Source organism: Fusarium poae, chromosome 4 (genome assembly GCF_019609905.1).
Source record: "Fusarium poae strain DAOMC 252244 chromosome 4, whole genome shotgun sequence".
Lineage (NCBI taxonomy): Eukaryota > Fungi > Ascomycota > Sordariomycetes > Hypocreales > Nectriaceae > Fusarium > Fusarium poae.
Genome location: NC_058402.1, coordinates 3540653 through 3554693, shown reverse-complemented (window position 1 = coordinate 3554693; position 14041 = coordinate 3540653). Strand labels below are relative to the sequence as shown.

At 48.7% G+C, this 14041-nt stretch overlaps 7 protein-coding genes across 7 annotated transcripts; 3 read left to right on the top strand and 4 right to left on the bottom strand.

The window, feature by feature from the left end:
• Positions 1–48: 48 nt before the first annotated feature.
• Positions 49–1947, top strand: BUR1 (serine/threonine protein kinase, CMGC, CDC2/CDK sub; the record flags this gene model as incomplete). The annotated part of the gene is made up of 6 exons (XM_044855585.1): positions 49–194; positions 274–355; positions 405–507; positions 558–954; positions 1008–1199; positions 1251–1947. 6 exons carry the CDS (start codon positions 49–51, stop codon positions 1945–1947), a joined length of 1617 nt encoding a protein of 538 aa, XP_044702898.1.
• A 378-nt stretch (positions 1948–2325) lies between these two features.
• FPOAC1_011201 (uncharacterized protein) lies at positions 2326–3035 on the bottom strand (the record flags this gene model as incomplete). Its single annotated transcript, XM_044855584.1, has 3 exons — positions 2326–2604; positions 2657–2671; positions 2724–3035. The coding sequence occupies 3 exons, from the start codon at positions 3033–3035 to the stop codon at positions 2326–2328; spliced, it is 606 nt and encodes a 201-aa protein (XP_044702897.1).
• Positions 3036–4092: 1057 nt separating this feature from the next.
• On the top strand, positions 4093–5740 carry FPOAC1_011200 (uncharacterized protein; the record flags this gene model as incomplete). Its single annotated transcript, XM_044855583.1, has 3 exons — positions 4093–4877; positions 5054–5642; positions 5693–5740. 3 exons carry the CDS (start codon positions 4093–4095, stop codon positions 5738–5740), a joined length of 1422 nt encoding a protein of 473 aa, XP_044702896.1.
• Positions 5741–6073: 333 nt separating this feature from the next.
• Positions 6074–7114, bottom strand: KAE1 (putative tRNA threonylcarbamoyladenosine biosynthesis protein kae1; the record flags this gene model as incomplete). Its single annotated transcript, XM_044855582.1, has 1 exon — positions 6074–7114. One exon carries the CDS (start codon positions 7112–7114, stop codon positions 6074–6076), a length of 1041 nt encoding a protein of 346 aa, XP_044702895.1.
• Positions 7115–8754: 1640 nt separating this feature from the next.
• Positions 8755–10714, bottom strand: EPL1 (Enhancer of polycomb-like protein 1; the record flags this gene model as incomplete). The annotated part of the gene is made up of 3 exons (XM_044855581.1): positions 8755–9579; positions 9630–10409; positions 10568–10714. 3 exons carry the CDS (start codon positions 10712–10714, stop codon positions 8755–8757), a joined length of 1752 nt encoding a protein of 583 aa, XP_044702894.1.
• A 1115-nt stretch (positions 10715–11829) lies between these two features.
• CNB1 (Calcineurin subunit B) lies at positions 11830–12726 on the top strand (the record flags this gene model as incomplete). Its single annotated transcript, XM_044855580.1, has 5 exons — positions 11830–11881; positions 11974–12026; positions 12143–12216; positions 12275–12609; positions 12716–12726. 5 exons carry the CDS (start codon positions 11830–11832, stop codon positions 12724–12726), a joined length of 525 nt encoding a protein of 174 aa, XP_044702893.1.
• A 344-nt stretch (positions 12727–13070) lies between these two features.
• On the bottom strand, positions 13071–13590 carry FPOAC1_011196 (uncharacterized protein; the record flags this gene model as incomplete). The annotated part of the gene is made up of 4 exons (XM_044855579.1): positions 13071–13172; positions 13225–13251; positions 13343–13423; positions 13477–13590. 4 exons carry the CDS (start codon positions 13588–13590, stop codon positions 13071–13073), a joined length of 324 nt encoding a protein of 107 aa, XP_044702892.1.
• Between the last annotated feature and the right edge of the window lie 451 nt (positions 13591–14041).

The following is a 14041-nucleotide window of genomic DNA, read 5'->3' as shown; positions in this document are numbered from 1 at the left end:
CAACCTCTCGAGCCGACTTCAAATCCAACATCGCGCAGCCTCGACGAGATGGAGAAACTATCAGAAACAACACCCGATGGCACTTCGCCTCGAACTTTTGCCCTGAACCATTTGAGGCCACGATCGAGTTTCAAGGGTTGCTCGCGCATTTCCGACTATGAGCTGCTGGGCAAGTTGGGAGAAGGAACCTTTGGGTATGATTTCACCATCGCGGCATAATCCGATGTTCACGACAATAATACAACTCGATCGCTTATACTAACCATTGCCTAGTGAGGTTCATCGTGCCCGACTGCGCAGAACTGGCGCCCTTGTCGCTTTGAAGAAGATCATCATGCATCATGAGAAGGATGGTGTATGTACATGTACCACCCCACCGAGATAGCCACACTAACAAAGACAAGTTTCCTATTACCGCCCTCCGCGAGATCAAGCTTCTCAAGCTTTTGTCACACAAGAATATTCTCAGACTAGAGGATATGGCTATCGAGCACCCTACCAGGCAAAGTAAGCAGTTTTGACTGCATCTCATCGTTCCCGGCTAACCATCCCTTCAGCTGATAAGCGCAAAAAGCCTATCGTATATATGGCGACTCCCTACATGGACCACGATCTGTCCGGCCTCCTCGACAACCCTTCAGTTCAGTTCAAGGAACCTCAAATCAAATGCTACATGTTGCAGCTCCTTGAGGGTCTTCGATACCTACATGACAGTCGCATCTTGCACCGCGATATGAAGGCGGCCAATTTGCTGATCAACAACAAGGGTATCCTGCAAATTGCTGATTTTGGTCTTGCCCGACACTACGACGGAAAGACACCACAGCCCGGAGTTCCCATGGGCGAGGGCAAACGAGATTACACCGGCCTAGTTGTCACTAGATGGTACCGACCGCCTGAGCTTTTGCTCCAACTGCGACAATACACCCCCGCTATTGACGTATGGGGAGTAGGGTGAGTACCGCCTGACAGCTTTGATACCTTGTTAATTCTAACGACTTGTACAGCTGCGTTTTTGGCGAAATGCTATACGGAAAGCCCATCTTGGCGGGTGAGAGTGATGCCGCCCAACTTGATATCATCTGGGACCTCATGGGCTCTCCTACCGAAGACAACATGCCCCGATGGAAATCACTGCCTGGAGCCGAGCACTTGACTCCTCGGTCACGAACAGGGAACCTGGAGAACCGCTTCAGACAGTAAGTCGTATCAAACATCAAGATATGCCGCGTCACTAACACCGCCTTCAGATACGGCCAAGGAGCCGTCTCATTACTTAAAGAACTTCTCAAACTTGATTGGCGGACACGAATCAATGCAGTTGATGCTTTGCAACACCCATGGTTCAAGATGCAGCCTCTGCCACTTGAACCCCATGAGATCCCTACCTACGAAGAGAGTCACGAATTGGACCGTAGAAAGTTCCACGATCGCAAGGCCGCTCTACCTCCTGCTCCCAAGGGTGGAACTGTGGGCGTTGGTCCCGACGCCAACGGCGCTACAGCAGGCTTTAATAGCAATGAGCCTTATGGAAATGGTCGTAACGGAGTGAATGGAGGTAGGTATCGCAATGGGCCTGACGATCGTCGTCCCGCTTGGCAACGAGAGCGAGGTGCTGGATTACCTCCACGACCACCTCCCAACAACGACGATGCGGACTTTCGAGAGCGAGGGCCTCCTCGCCCTAGAGGACCGCCTGGGCCAAGAGGACCAGACGTCGACACTTACATCCCTGCATACAACCGAGATGACCCAGGCCGACGAAGGGACGATCGCCCACCACCACGAGATGATCGCCCGCCGCCCAGGGATGACCGTCGACGCCGCAATAGCAGAGAGGATCGTCGCTTTGACAGGGACCGTGGTACCATGAGCCGTAGCAGATCACCAAGGCACGACCGATCAAGAGACCGAGACAGGCCCGATCACAACGGGTATCGGAGATAGAATCAATCGACAACGTTCACAACGGCAGATGTTAATGGATACATACGACTCATGGATCAAGGGAGACGACAAACGCCTGGACCCCAACGGCGACAGGGTCTGCCGTATGGAGTTTCATAGAGGAGCAGGCAGATTTCTAATCAATGTCGTTTCGTGCATAGCAGGAACACGGACGGCGCAACGGAGTGAAATAAGGAGAGAACATGTTCGACAAGGCCAGCCATATATCTGGCGTTTAGGTGAAGCGACGCATCAAAGATGTACCCAAAAGGTCTTCATACTTTAACCCTTTGATTTTAAGAAACACGAGATATAAGATTATCCCTAGGCCAGGAAGCTCGTGGCTTTATTCTGGTGTACCATAGCGTTCATATGCGATCAATACTCTGAATCATCATCCTCCTCGTGAATTGTTTGTGAAAGTAAACCACTAGTTGGCCGGCGTCTCGAGCTAGATGAGTCCAGCCATTGCCACCCAAGATCCGTGTCTGAGGACAGCGAGTCTCTCCGACTGCTTGTTTCGAGCAGGCTTTCCTTAGAAGCTGATCGCTTTGGGCCGAGGTCGTCATTCTGCATTCCTAGGTAGGATGTGATGATGGATGAGAAGAGAGCTATGGCGACACCGGCCATGATGCCAACACCAGCAGCTGCACCAAACTGAAACCAAGTTAGAATAGGAAGAGATATTCGGGGAGTTGACTAGTCTTACAAATGTGTACAATGGCTACAGGATGTTAGCTCGTTATCCCATGTCTAGTTGTGCGTGGTGAACATACCTCTAAGCCAGCCAAAAAAGCCCAAATAGAACGCGCTCCAGCTACCGCATAAGAAAACAAGTATATAGCAGGAGCAAAGACAGTAAGAAGGACACTGGCAACTAAAGATAATGGAAACAGAATAAGACGGAAGGGGAAGCCAATGATAGTAAAGATGCGTAGGAAGAGGGCGGGCCAGTCGAATGAGAAGATCCAGGTGAAGACAGCGACAATAATATCAAAAGCGAGAATGAAGGGGGAGATTGTCGGTGAAGCTTGTTCAGCATGTGCCGCTGCCACGACTGTGGAGGTCGGGAGTGCGTGATCGGACATATTGTAGCTGGTGATGAAAAGTGTGTTTTTTTGTTGTCTAGTAGGTAGGTAGGTAGTAGACAAGGAGAGTTACATCATAAGCCAAGGTTGAAGATGAAATACAGTGTTTAAGCGAGGAAAGAACTGCCAAAAGTTCAATACTGAAGGTAAGAAACACGTAGAGATTAATAGGTTGTCCAGGTACAGAATATCTATGATTAGGTAGTTAGGTAGGTATGGATAATGTATGGAGGAGAGGTTAGACCGACCTCCTTGAAGCTCCCTTGAGCTGTTGTGGATGAGAGCTCATGTCTAATCGAGATTGAGTGGAGACCTCATGGGCATGAGCTTAGGATATTCTGTTAATGGTAGCTGCTGAGTGACCTTGCCAATGGGCAATACTATTAGTAGAGCAAGGTACCGCTGGATCGTCACCTATCAGGCTCCCCACCACAACTCAGACATCCCACCCGTTCTCTTCCCTTTCCCTTCCTCCATTTCATCAATCCTCTCCATCTCCACCCCCGCGACCGACGACGAACAAATTGGCGACGACCGGTTGAAATAAACGCCTCAGAACATATTGCAAAACAACATAAACAACATATTTTTCTCTTGCTATTTATCGCATCATCGCCATATAGCGAGACAACACATTCTTACTTTTGGACAGCGAAATTTATACGCCCTTCTTTGCATTAGAAATCCGAAATCTGAATCACTTATCCTCACATCACGCTACACAAAAGACCCCGTCTTGTCATCCCCGGATTCTCACACACCAACCCTGTCGTGTCAGGTCAGGCCGTTTCCTGCTCGTCCACCTCTTTTCTTGACACAAACGCCCAATTGGCGCTGGGCGCGCAACGTACAGAATTTCCCAACAAATCATTTCTTTAGTCGCCAACTTTGCTGCGTCATTCAATTCAGGCTTGATGCTTGTGTCATTGTACCGATAAGATATCGACAAACCGAACATTTCTCCAACCGTGGTTACAAATTTTAGACACAAACTCACGATCGCCCACGTTCTCAAGAGTCAAAGGATATCCCTTTGAGGGGACAGGAGGTCGCAAATATGGGTAACAACACGTCTTCGTCCTCCAAACCGACCACGCCGACTACTTCAGCTCCGGGTTCGGCCCACGGTCATCTTCATGGCCACGAATCTCCCCGCCATCATCTGCGCAAGGATGCCCGCAATATCATAACTGGACACACGCATCGCTCTGCCGCGCCGCCGGAGCCTTCTATGGCACAGGCCCAGGGCTCAACGGTGATCAATCGGCCAAAGAGTTTGCCTCCTACGGCGGTGTCTTCTCTTAGCGGCTCTCCACATAGCAACTTCACCGCGGTGCATAAGACTGCTTCTTCCTCTGATGCCAAGGCTATCGCCGAGAAACAGGGTGCCGCAACGCCCGAATCCAAATCGCACCCCCGCGACGAACCGACTAAGCCTCTCGATGTCCCTATGGAATCCTCTTCTCTACGATCACATCAATCCGCCCACGTCCACGACTCTGCGTTGATCCCAAACAGCAGTATTACAGATATGTACCTGACTCGACCTCCTCGTCTTCCTCTTCCTATCGATGAGGAGGTACACACACCAGGATCTCCAATTCTAGCACCAGAGAATGATCAGGAGGCTGATGTCGAGCCCATCGACTCCTTGGACGGAATTACCCGCAAGAGTTCTGCCCTCAGCGCCACGACAGTAGATGAAGAGGACGGTGAGGAGTTGCGGGTTGACAAGACTAGACCTGTTGTCCAGACCAAGCTGGAATGGATCAGTGGGGGCGACAAGATTTACGTGACTGGTACCATTTTTCAATGGAATCGTAAGCAACGGTTGCATCCCATGTAAGTGTCATGATGCTATTTATTGACTTCTCTGAGACATGAGGTGATCACTGCGCCATCTGTGTTTCCGTGGCTGCTTTGTGGTCTCGGGCCATCGTTGTACAAGATCGTCCCTCATGCGATTCAGGAGTTGTGAGGATGTGTTTACAAAATGCGGTCACTGACGTATTATCTAGCGAGGGTCGCCCCGGCTGTTTCTCAACGACAGTTTATGTTCTGCCAGGCACTCACCATGTCCGCTTTTTGGTGGATGGTATTATGCAGACATCTCCCGATCTACCCACCACTGTAGACTTTGGCAACAATCTCGTCAACTACATCGAAGTCAGCCCCGATGATGCCCACAAGGTTCCTGCACCCCCGGCCGCTCCGCACGCCGAAGGTCAAGCTGCTGTTGCTACTCAGGCGATCGAGCAGGCTCAGGGGGCAGTCCCTGGCGGTTCGAAGCCACCGCCCCAACCGAAGGGCAAACCCGTGCCCCCTCCAGAAGCATATCGTAGTCAAATTCCGAAATACCTTGTCGACTTTGACCAAGCTGAGGATTCGCAAGCGTACCAGTATGCAGTCAACGCAATCGAGAGACTGCCAAATCCCCCTGCTTTGCCAGGCTTCCTCAGCAAGCCGATACTAAATGCAGCGACTCTCATGAAGGATGACAACAGTGTTCTCAATATGCCAAATCACACGATATTGAACCATCTTGCCACTAGTAGCATCAAGAACAATATTCTTGCTGTTTCTGCTACTACTCGGTATAGGGATAAGGTATGTTTAGTTATGGTCAACACAAAAAGAGTGATGCTTACTCAATGTAGTATGTGACCACAATCGTCTACAAACCCACTGCTTCCGACGAAAGTTAAGTGGAGATGAACGAAACATATGTTAGAGGGCATCAAACGGATGCATGAGCTTCGGACTACTGCATGCTCAAAATACTCGCGAGGCTACGATATGATGTTGGAACGATTACTGTGTATGAAGTATATATGAGGGAATATGTTCCAGAGATAAGCTGGGACGATGCTTTGGCTTAAGCTTGTAACTGGATATAAGACAAGTGACGGAAATGCCGACAAGAGGCATGTCAAATATACTTGACACCACGATAAAGGGGATACGAGGTATTTCACAACTCAATTCCTACAAATACATTCAAGAAGAGAATGGCCATCATAATTTTGTTATTGGGAGAATCAATCTCTCCACTTGATGAAAACCTCGTCGGTCCTAAATCTCTGTGTACAAGTGCTCTCTTCCAATGACGTCCTGAATCCCGTCTCATATGCCAACAATCCAGCATGGGCAATCATTATACCGTTATCGATACAGAATCTCTCGTCAGTCGCATACACGGATCCTCCTCGCTCTCGCGCCATGTGTCCCATCATCTCCTGCAATCTCTCGTTGCAACCAACACCTCCCACAATAAGAACTTGCGAAGACCCAACGTGCGCCATAGCTCGCTCTGTGATCTCCACCAACATGGCAAATACTGTTTCTTGTAGTGAAAAACAAAGGTCTTCAGGTGTGAAGTCTGCGCCAGCTTTCATCTGGGCAGCGAGGGCATCGGCAGACGCCAGAATGCCGGAGAACGAACAGTCCATGCCCTTGACCGCGTAAGGAATATCCAATAGTTTACTTCCCTTTTTGGCAAGCTGTTCAATATTGTAACCTGGCGCAGGGTCGTTGCTGATCTCGAGCGTACGAGCAAATCGATCGAGACAATTTCCAACCGCTATATCCAGCGTCTCGCCAAATATCCTATATCGCTGCTCCGCATACGCAATAACCTGCGAGTTGCCACCCGAGACGTACAACACAACTGGGTTCTCTGCGCCGGTTATATATCTTCCCATCTCAATGTGTCCCACGCAGTGATTCACGCCCACAAGTGGTCTATCCCAGAGTAGACTCAACGCCCTGGCTGCCACAGCGACCGAATTCAACGGGGCACCCATGCCGGGTCCCTTTGTGTAGCAGATGCAGTCGACATCTGCAGGTGTGATTTTCGCTTCGGCGAGGGCTTCGCGGGCGAGACGGACGAAGTGTGCGCGATGGTGCGCAGCTGTATCTTTGGGGAGGAACCCTGTGCCTGGAGGGGAGACGAATGTGTCGCGGAGGTTAGAGAGGATCTTGGTTTCGGTTGGTGTGTGGAGGATGACGCCTATGCCGAGCTTATTGGCAGAGCCTTCGCAGCCGAGGGCGATATAGGAGGATTTGTTTGCGAATGCCATTTTTAATGTGATGAGGCGTGGTAGTGAGGTTAAAGATGGGAGGATGAAAAGGTGGGGGTTATCGAGATGATGGTGTTGACGTTGACGTTGGTGAGGGTCTACCTGCACAGGTGAGTTGCATATGCATATAGCTTTGTCATAAATCAGAAAGACAAAATGATTGAATAGAAACTACCTATACTCGATATCTTTAGAACGCTACTTGAATATCTATCTGATCTTTTTGTTAGTGATGTCAAGAATGTGATCAGACTCTCTAATCGATAGAGGGGCAGATCTACTCGTCGTCTGAAAAGGGCAGCAGTTACAAACCCCTCGCCTCGCTTAAACGTCAAATTATTCGACAGGCGTCATCAGCCACATTTCCCTTTCATCAGAGTAAAAGTGCCTAGAGGGGGCGGGAAGGTTCCGTTTTTTTCTTGAAATCTTCAGGGTCCCAGCTAAACCGTGAACGGTTGGCAACAAAGAAGAAAAAAATACATGATGGTAGATCTTTGGAATTGGTTGTGAATAACGAGACAAGACATTCTTATTCACTTAGTAGGTAGAAAGTAACGTATCCGTACAATGCATATATATTCTACTCCAAGTTGATCTGTCACTGATAGATGTACTTTCTTGAGATTAACAGTACTATATTTGAAGCACGGCTGTAATTACAAGCTACCTACCTACCTATAAAAAAATCATTATGCAGAAAATAAAAAAGATCGTTTTTTCTGTGTTTCCAGAGGTCCACTAGAAGGAGGTAGCCACAATCTGTAGGTCGGGAAAGAATGCTTTCTGCTGTGGCTGCTAATCAAGTTCGTGTAAATCCACAACGTCCGGTTCGCCGGCCACTTTTCTTTCACCCGCAGCCCACCCTCCACTTCAAAGCCTCCTCCATCACTCTCATTCTGTGCTCAGTATCTTTTTCCTGTCTAGACCTAGTCTGTGCCTTCTGATATCCCTTCCAGAAGGTACACTCTACGAATCCTGTTTCTGTAATAGACGCACTGATTCTTGTTATACGTGTCCTTCTTTCCTGCACAGCTGCAAGACCCTTGTTGGTACGATATCAGCCAGGTCCTTTCGGCCAAGCTTGATCACCTTTTACAACCTCACAATCTGACTCTTCAGCTTCAGTTTGTCCCACGCACAGCCTATCACGACCACATATCTACGTTATTCTGCTTACTAGAGTATTGTTATTCTACCAGTACCAAGAACTCGTCTTCGCTGAGTCGGCACATCCGATCCCGACCCTACAGAGCTTCCCCTCAGCCTACAGCATGACATCCACATGACCATCTCACGCTCCCACTACGACTTCTTCTACTACAGTCACGAACTAACACGTCACAAGAGATGATCATCATGGAACTGTTCTTGTTGCGGTCGTAATGATACCGTTCTCCTTTTTTTCATTTTTCTCGATCCGGGCCATCAAACAGGCTATATCCCATTTTCGAGCCCGAAAACCGACCACCCGCTCCGAAACTCCTTGCAATGCCCTCGTCAACGACTAAATAATATACACGACGAATTTGTTGACCGCCGGGTTTATCGAATTCGCCCAGCGGTCCGCCGCTCTGTTCTTAAGTAATGGGTATAAGACAAATAACCGCCATATTCATACAATCCTCCTCCCCGCCCTCCGCTTACGACACGGCTTGGGCCGCTTGCGCCTTGGCTTGGGCTTGTGCCGCCAGATGCGCTTGTGCTGCTGCTTGGGCGTGCGCTTGGGCATGGGCATGCGCTGCCGCCACTGCTGGCGATGGCAGCACTCGATTACCAGCCTGTGCTTGCGCTGCTGCCACAGATTCTGGGGGAACTGCTGGACGTCCTCTAAACATATAAGGATTCAGCGGAATTGTCGCTCTGAATTTGAGTGCTCGGGTGTCGAATGGATCCACCTCGTACACAGGCGGTTCATCATCGTCAGAGTCAGAGTCATACTTCCACCGATCCGATCTATCTTCACCAAGTTCCCGTGGTGGCGTCACCATTCCTCTTCGGTCAATCCATAATCGATTCAAGCGACCGATACGGCGACGGAAGGCAGGCTGACTACCCTTTGACTGTTCGCCTGACCCAGCGGTGAACTGGAACACCGGTGGTTCATGTTTATCCAGCTGCATGGCGTCAGGTGCAATCTCGTCTACTTCCATCTCCGAAGATGTAGACGCCGGAGGCGTCATCAAGTACTGCGTCTTGGCTTGTCGGAACTTGACTTCTGTACCCTGTTCCTTGACCGGTGACAGTGGCTCTCGAGTGAGGTCAATGTGGTTCTGGTTCCACTTTCGGTGATTCTGAACCTTCATTTCTATATCAAGTCGCAGTTCAGTCTCCTTCTCTGCTAACTTGTCCGATAGCAGAACAAGGTCAGCATCGAGAGTTCTACCATCAGACCGTACAGGTTGCCGCAAATGAGCACCAGTCGGTTGTCGCACAACGGGGGGTTCCACGGGCTTGCGTTTTTGAGGCTGCAATTTGAGTTAGGACCAAGTGGAACTGATCTGGACACGAAGCATACCTTTTGGTTGACGAGATCCTCGTCCTCGCCTTTGATCCCCAGTCGAAGCTTCATGTCTTTGAGTCTTGCCCTTTCCTCAAAGATAGCACGGTCCATAGACATGACTTCTCGTTTCACCATTTCACGTTCATACGCCAGAAGAACCAATTGCCGGCCATCCTCAAGTTCGCGGCGCAACTTCTTGAGGGTCTCTGCAATCTTGTTGTCACGAGCTCTGGTTTTTCGGGTTTGGCGAGCCTCACGTCGTCTGAAGCAGACAAAGGGGTCTGTGTCGTCAGTCTCCTGGTGCGTCTCAAACTTAAGGCTGGGGTGCAATGGCTTATTCCCAGCTTCCTGCCGCCTTGACTTCCAGTACTCGTATACGGGTTTGGCGTGCTGGAGTACATCCGTCGAAACCGATTTGTTGAGGTGAGTAAGGCCTGGCAACATCATATCATAAGCGGCAACGGTATTATCGACTGCTGCGAATGGGGTTTGTTCTGCGGCAGTATCTTCGAACACCTCCATGATATGTTCGAAGTCATCTTCGGAGAGAGCTCCCGTAGCGGGCGGTTTACTATTGTACTGCTTGAGGAACTCATCATCCTCTGTGGTCATATCATAGAGGCATGTTATGCACTCCTCGACTGTTTGTGAGAAGCGAATGTAAGTGGAGGGCTTGTGGAAAGGGACAGGATAGAGATCATCATAGTTGATGTCGCTCTCCTGGGGAGGAGGGACAGGAATTTCTTGATCATTGCTGGTTCCCGCCTCCTTGAGAATAGTCTGAAGATGGTATTCCTGTTGCAACTGTAAGTATCGAGGTTTGGGTGGAGCATGGTGGCATTTGATTGGATGATAGTACCATCCAATCAAAACAGATGGAAAGGTGAGTCAAGTCGTGTCACGTGAATATACACGTGATATCACGAAAGGTGGCATAAGGAGGAAGCACTTACGTTTTCCTCTGCCTGCTCGACACCTGTCGCGATTTGATTATCAGTTGTAAGAGCTTCGTATTCGTTGGGATCGATCTGGTCTTCGCGGAGGACTGGAAGTGTCGTTTTGACATTCAACTTCTTGACGCGAACCTTGCGTGATGACATGTTGGCAGGGGGTTAAAGGAAGGTCGGAGGAAGGGCGTGTAGGCGGCGGAAAAACCGCGAAAAAAAGCGATCAAGTCATAAAACGGGGCCTATTAAGTTGAAATCGTGCCCAAACTCGATGTAAAAGGTGCTGTTGTAGCTTTTTTTCGATGGCAGCGTAGTCGGGCTCGATGGGGTGACGTTGGGGATTTGTTTTGGCGCGCAAAGATTTTTCGCTGCACGGAGTTTTTGGTAAGGGAGAATAGGCCTTTGACTGGCAGAGCGGGACAATTGCGTTTGCTGACAGTGTGCAGCTGAGAGGAGACAAAGTCACTTTACAGCATAGGTTGGCCTACGCGGTACTTCGGGCGCTTGGACCATTGCCCTTTTATTTTTGGGGCAGGCTGGAGCTACCGTAAGATACGGCAGTCCATGGCTCGTCTTGACAGGCGGGCTCTCGTCAGTAGTCCAAGCCGCCTAGTAGGGCACGCTTTTAGTGAACACAAGCGCTGGAACCGCAGGAATGTCTGCCGCTGGCCAGGTGACAACGTATAAAACGGAATCTTGGTCGAATAGTTGATATGGGTATCCCTCGAAGTTTAATGTGATGTCGAAGTGCGCAAATGAATATTTATTTTTTATGCTTATGTGGTTTCTAAAAAGTCTAATCATCTATAAAAACTTCTGTTATCGAAAGTCTAGAAGGCGTTTGCTTTAAATTCCTCTCTATTGCCTTTGTCTGTTGACCGTATTGCCAACATCAAAACGGCACATGAACGCGTGCCTACCGTAAAATCATCGGGAGCTGACTTGAGGCCTGTTCGCTCCTCCCCCGCCCCGCTAGGCAATTACCCCTCTACCCACCTGCCCCTTTGCGCAGAAGAGCAGTCTGAGTAAAAAGATGCTAAGGTAAGTTGGTTGGTCGGTCTAGAATTACTAACCTTACCCAAACTTAGCGGCTGAAAGTGACAGTGACAGTGAGACTTGCAATACAGCCTTATCACCAAACTTTGTATTAACTCGACCCAACTGGACAACTTATTTACGTCTTCTCGGCGTCCCACAACGAAAAACACGGATTTCGGTCTAAGCAAAAGTTTCCCTCTTACCTTTCGAATTCGCTTGACGTTACCAACATGGGTAACACCACCAGCGCAGTACTGGACAACCTCGTCCAAGGATCCAACTGTGAGGAAACCCTGCCCTAGGAACCAACCTCAACACACGGTTGGGGGAGGGGTCTTGGTGTGATATCATATGCTGAGATGTGCGGTTTCTAGTCGACAGAGAAGAAGTCGATCGTCTGCGAAAGCGATTCATGAAACTGGACAAGGTGCGCAAACTTCCCGACTTCTGGGTCTATGATGGAGCTTGGTGATGGTGGCGCAAGGCTGGAGCATAGAGTGCACTCAAGAATAGGAGCCAGCTAACTCGAAATCTTTCATCTAGGATAACTCCGGTACGATCGAGCGCGATGAATTCCTCAGTCTTCCTCAGATCTCTTCCAACCCTCTGGCAACACGGTCCGTCTACTACATCCCTTTCCTAATACTCACAACAAGCTAACCCGGCTTCCTTCAGAATGATTGCCATCTTTGATGAAGATGGTGGTGGTGACGTCGATTTTCAAGAGTTCGTCACAGGTCTTTCGGCGTTCAGCAGTAAGGGAAATAAGGAACAGAAGCTCCAATTTGCCTTCAAGGTCTACGACATTGACCGCGATGGATACATCAGCAACGGAGAGCTTTTCATTGTCCTCAAGATGATGGTTGGCAGCAACCTTAAGGACCAGCAGCTGCAGCAGATCGTGGACAAGACCATCATGGAGGCCGATCTCGACAAGGATGGCAAGATTAGTTTTGAGGAGTTCACCAAGATGGTAGAATCTACCGATATTAGCATGAGCATGACTGTTGGTAAGTTATATAGAGCTGTGCCGGTTTCCAAACTCGTGTTGCCGCATGCATTACGAACGAAATCGAGGATTTTCAACGTTCAATCAAAGCTAACAACATATGACAGACCAGTTCTGAGCAAGCATGCGCAAAAGGATGCGTGGAGAGTTGTGGTATAAATGTCCAACATTATTATGGACTTGAGGTTCATGATGGCGTGTGGTCATGGAAAGTCCGATGGGGTTGGAACACCTAGCGAATCTACAAACACAATTACAATTACGATCATGAATTGACGCCTATTACGGCATTTGAGCATCTGTCTGTGTTTTCGGTTTTTGCCGTTATCTCATTCATCTATGGCGAACTATCAAGATTCGCCTATCAGTGCATGCTCATATAAGGGTGATGTTTTATCGTGTATTGTGTAGTGTTGTGAAAAAAGAAAAGGACTGGTGTCTTTCTCCTCGATTTTGTATTTATTACTTGGGGGTAGGGGCAGGGGCTAGGATATGTGCCTCAATATTGTCCATCCTGGCCTCAAGATCAGCCAGCTGCTGCTGAGTAGCAGTATCCCCTTCCTCCTACTTCTCTATCCCCTTCTTCTTCCACTCGCCCCAAAGAAAACAACTGCACTGGCTGGCCATAGACATATTTTCCACGCTATAAATATACGTCAGTATTTAATTATACGATATTTTAATTTGTGTAAAAGATACTTAGAAAAGGCGCAGAAAAGTATATATCAACTTACGTAGTCACAGCGGCCCCTGAAGCCGCCGCCGCGACCTCCGGAACCACCAAAGGGGCCATCATGGAAGTTGAAGATGACTCTCTATATATTTATTAGCATATAGTTGGGTCTGTTGGGCACTAATCTATACTTACAGGCATCCTAATTTGAATGTGTAGAATCGGCAGAGTTCTTGGAGACTTTGACGTATAGAGTAGACGGAGGTCTCGAAGCTCAGAATAAACCTGCGTGTTTGACGTGATGCTCATATACCATCTAGTTAATTCTAGACAAGAGACAGCCAAATCGAGACAGAGAATTATCATTTGGGCAGGACTTGGGCGAGGTTTTGCGTATGTAACTTCCATGCTGATGCAGAAACACCTACTTTGGGTTCCACGAGATCGAGTTCGTTGCACCAAAGTCAGATATATAAGGTGAGGCGACCTATACGATGCGATTACTAAGTCGGTGTTGTTCATTTAACATATCATATTTATATATGCAGCTCAGTTGACAAGGTAGCCGAGTGTGTAACATATGTATGGTGGTTCCATTCAAAAACAGGTTCCTGAGAGACAATATAGAAGAACATGTCTATACCTACCAAATGTCCACCAGACCGTTGAATCTTATATCTAACAATTAGAAACCATTTTAAAGCTACAATATTGACTTTTTTTATCGTGAGGTGCGCTTCGAGCCACGATCTATCTAGAC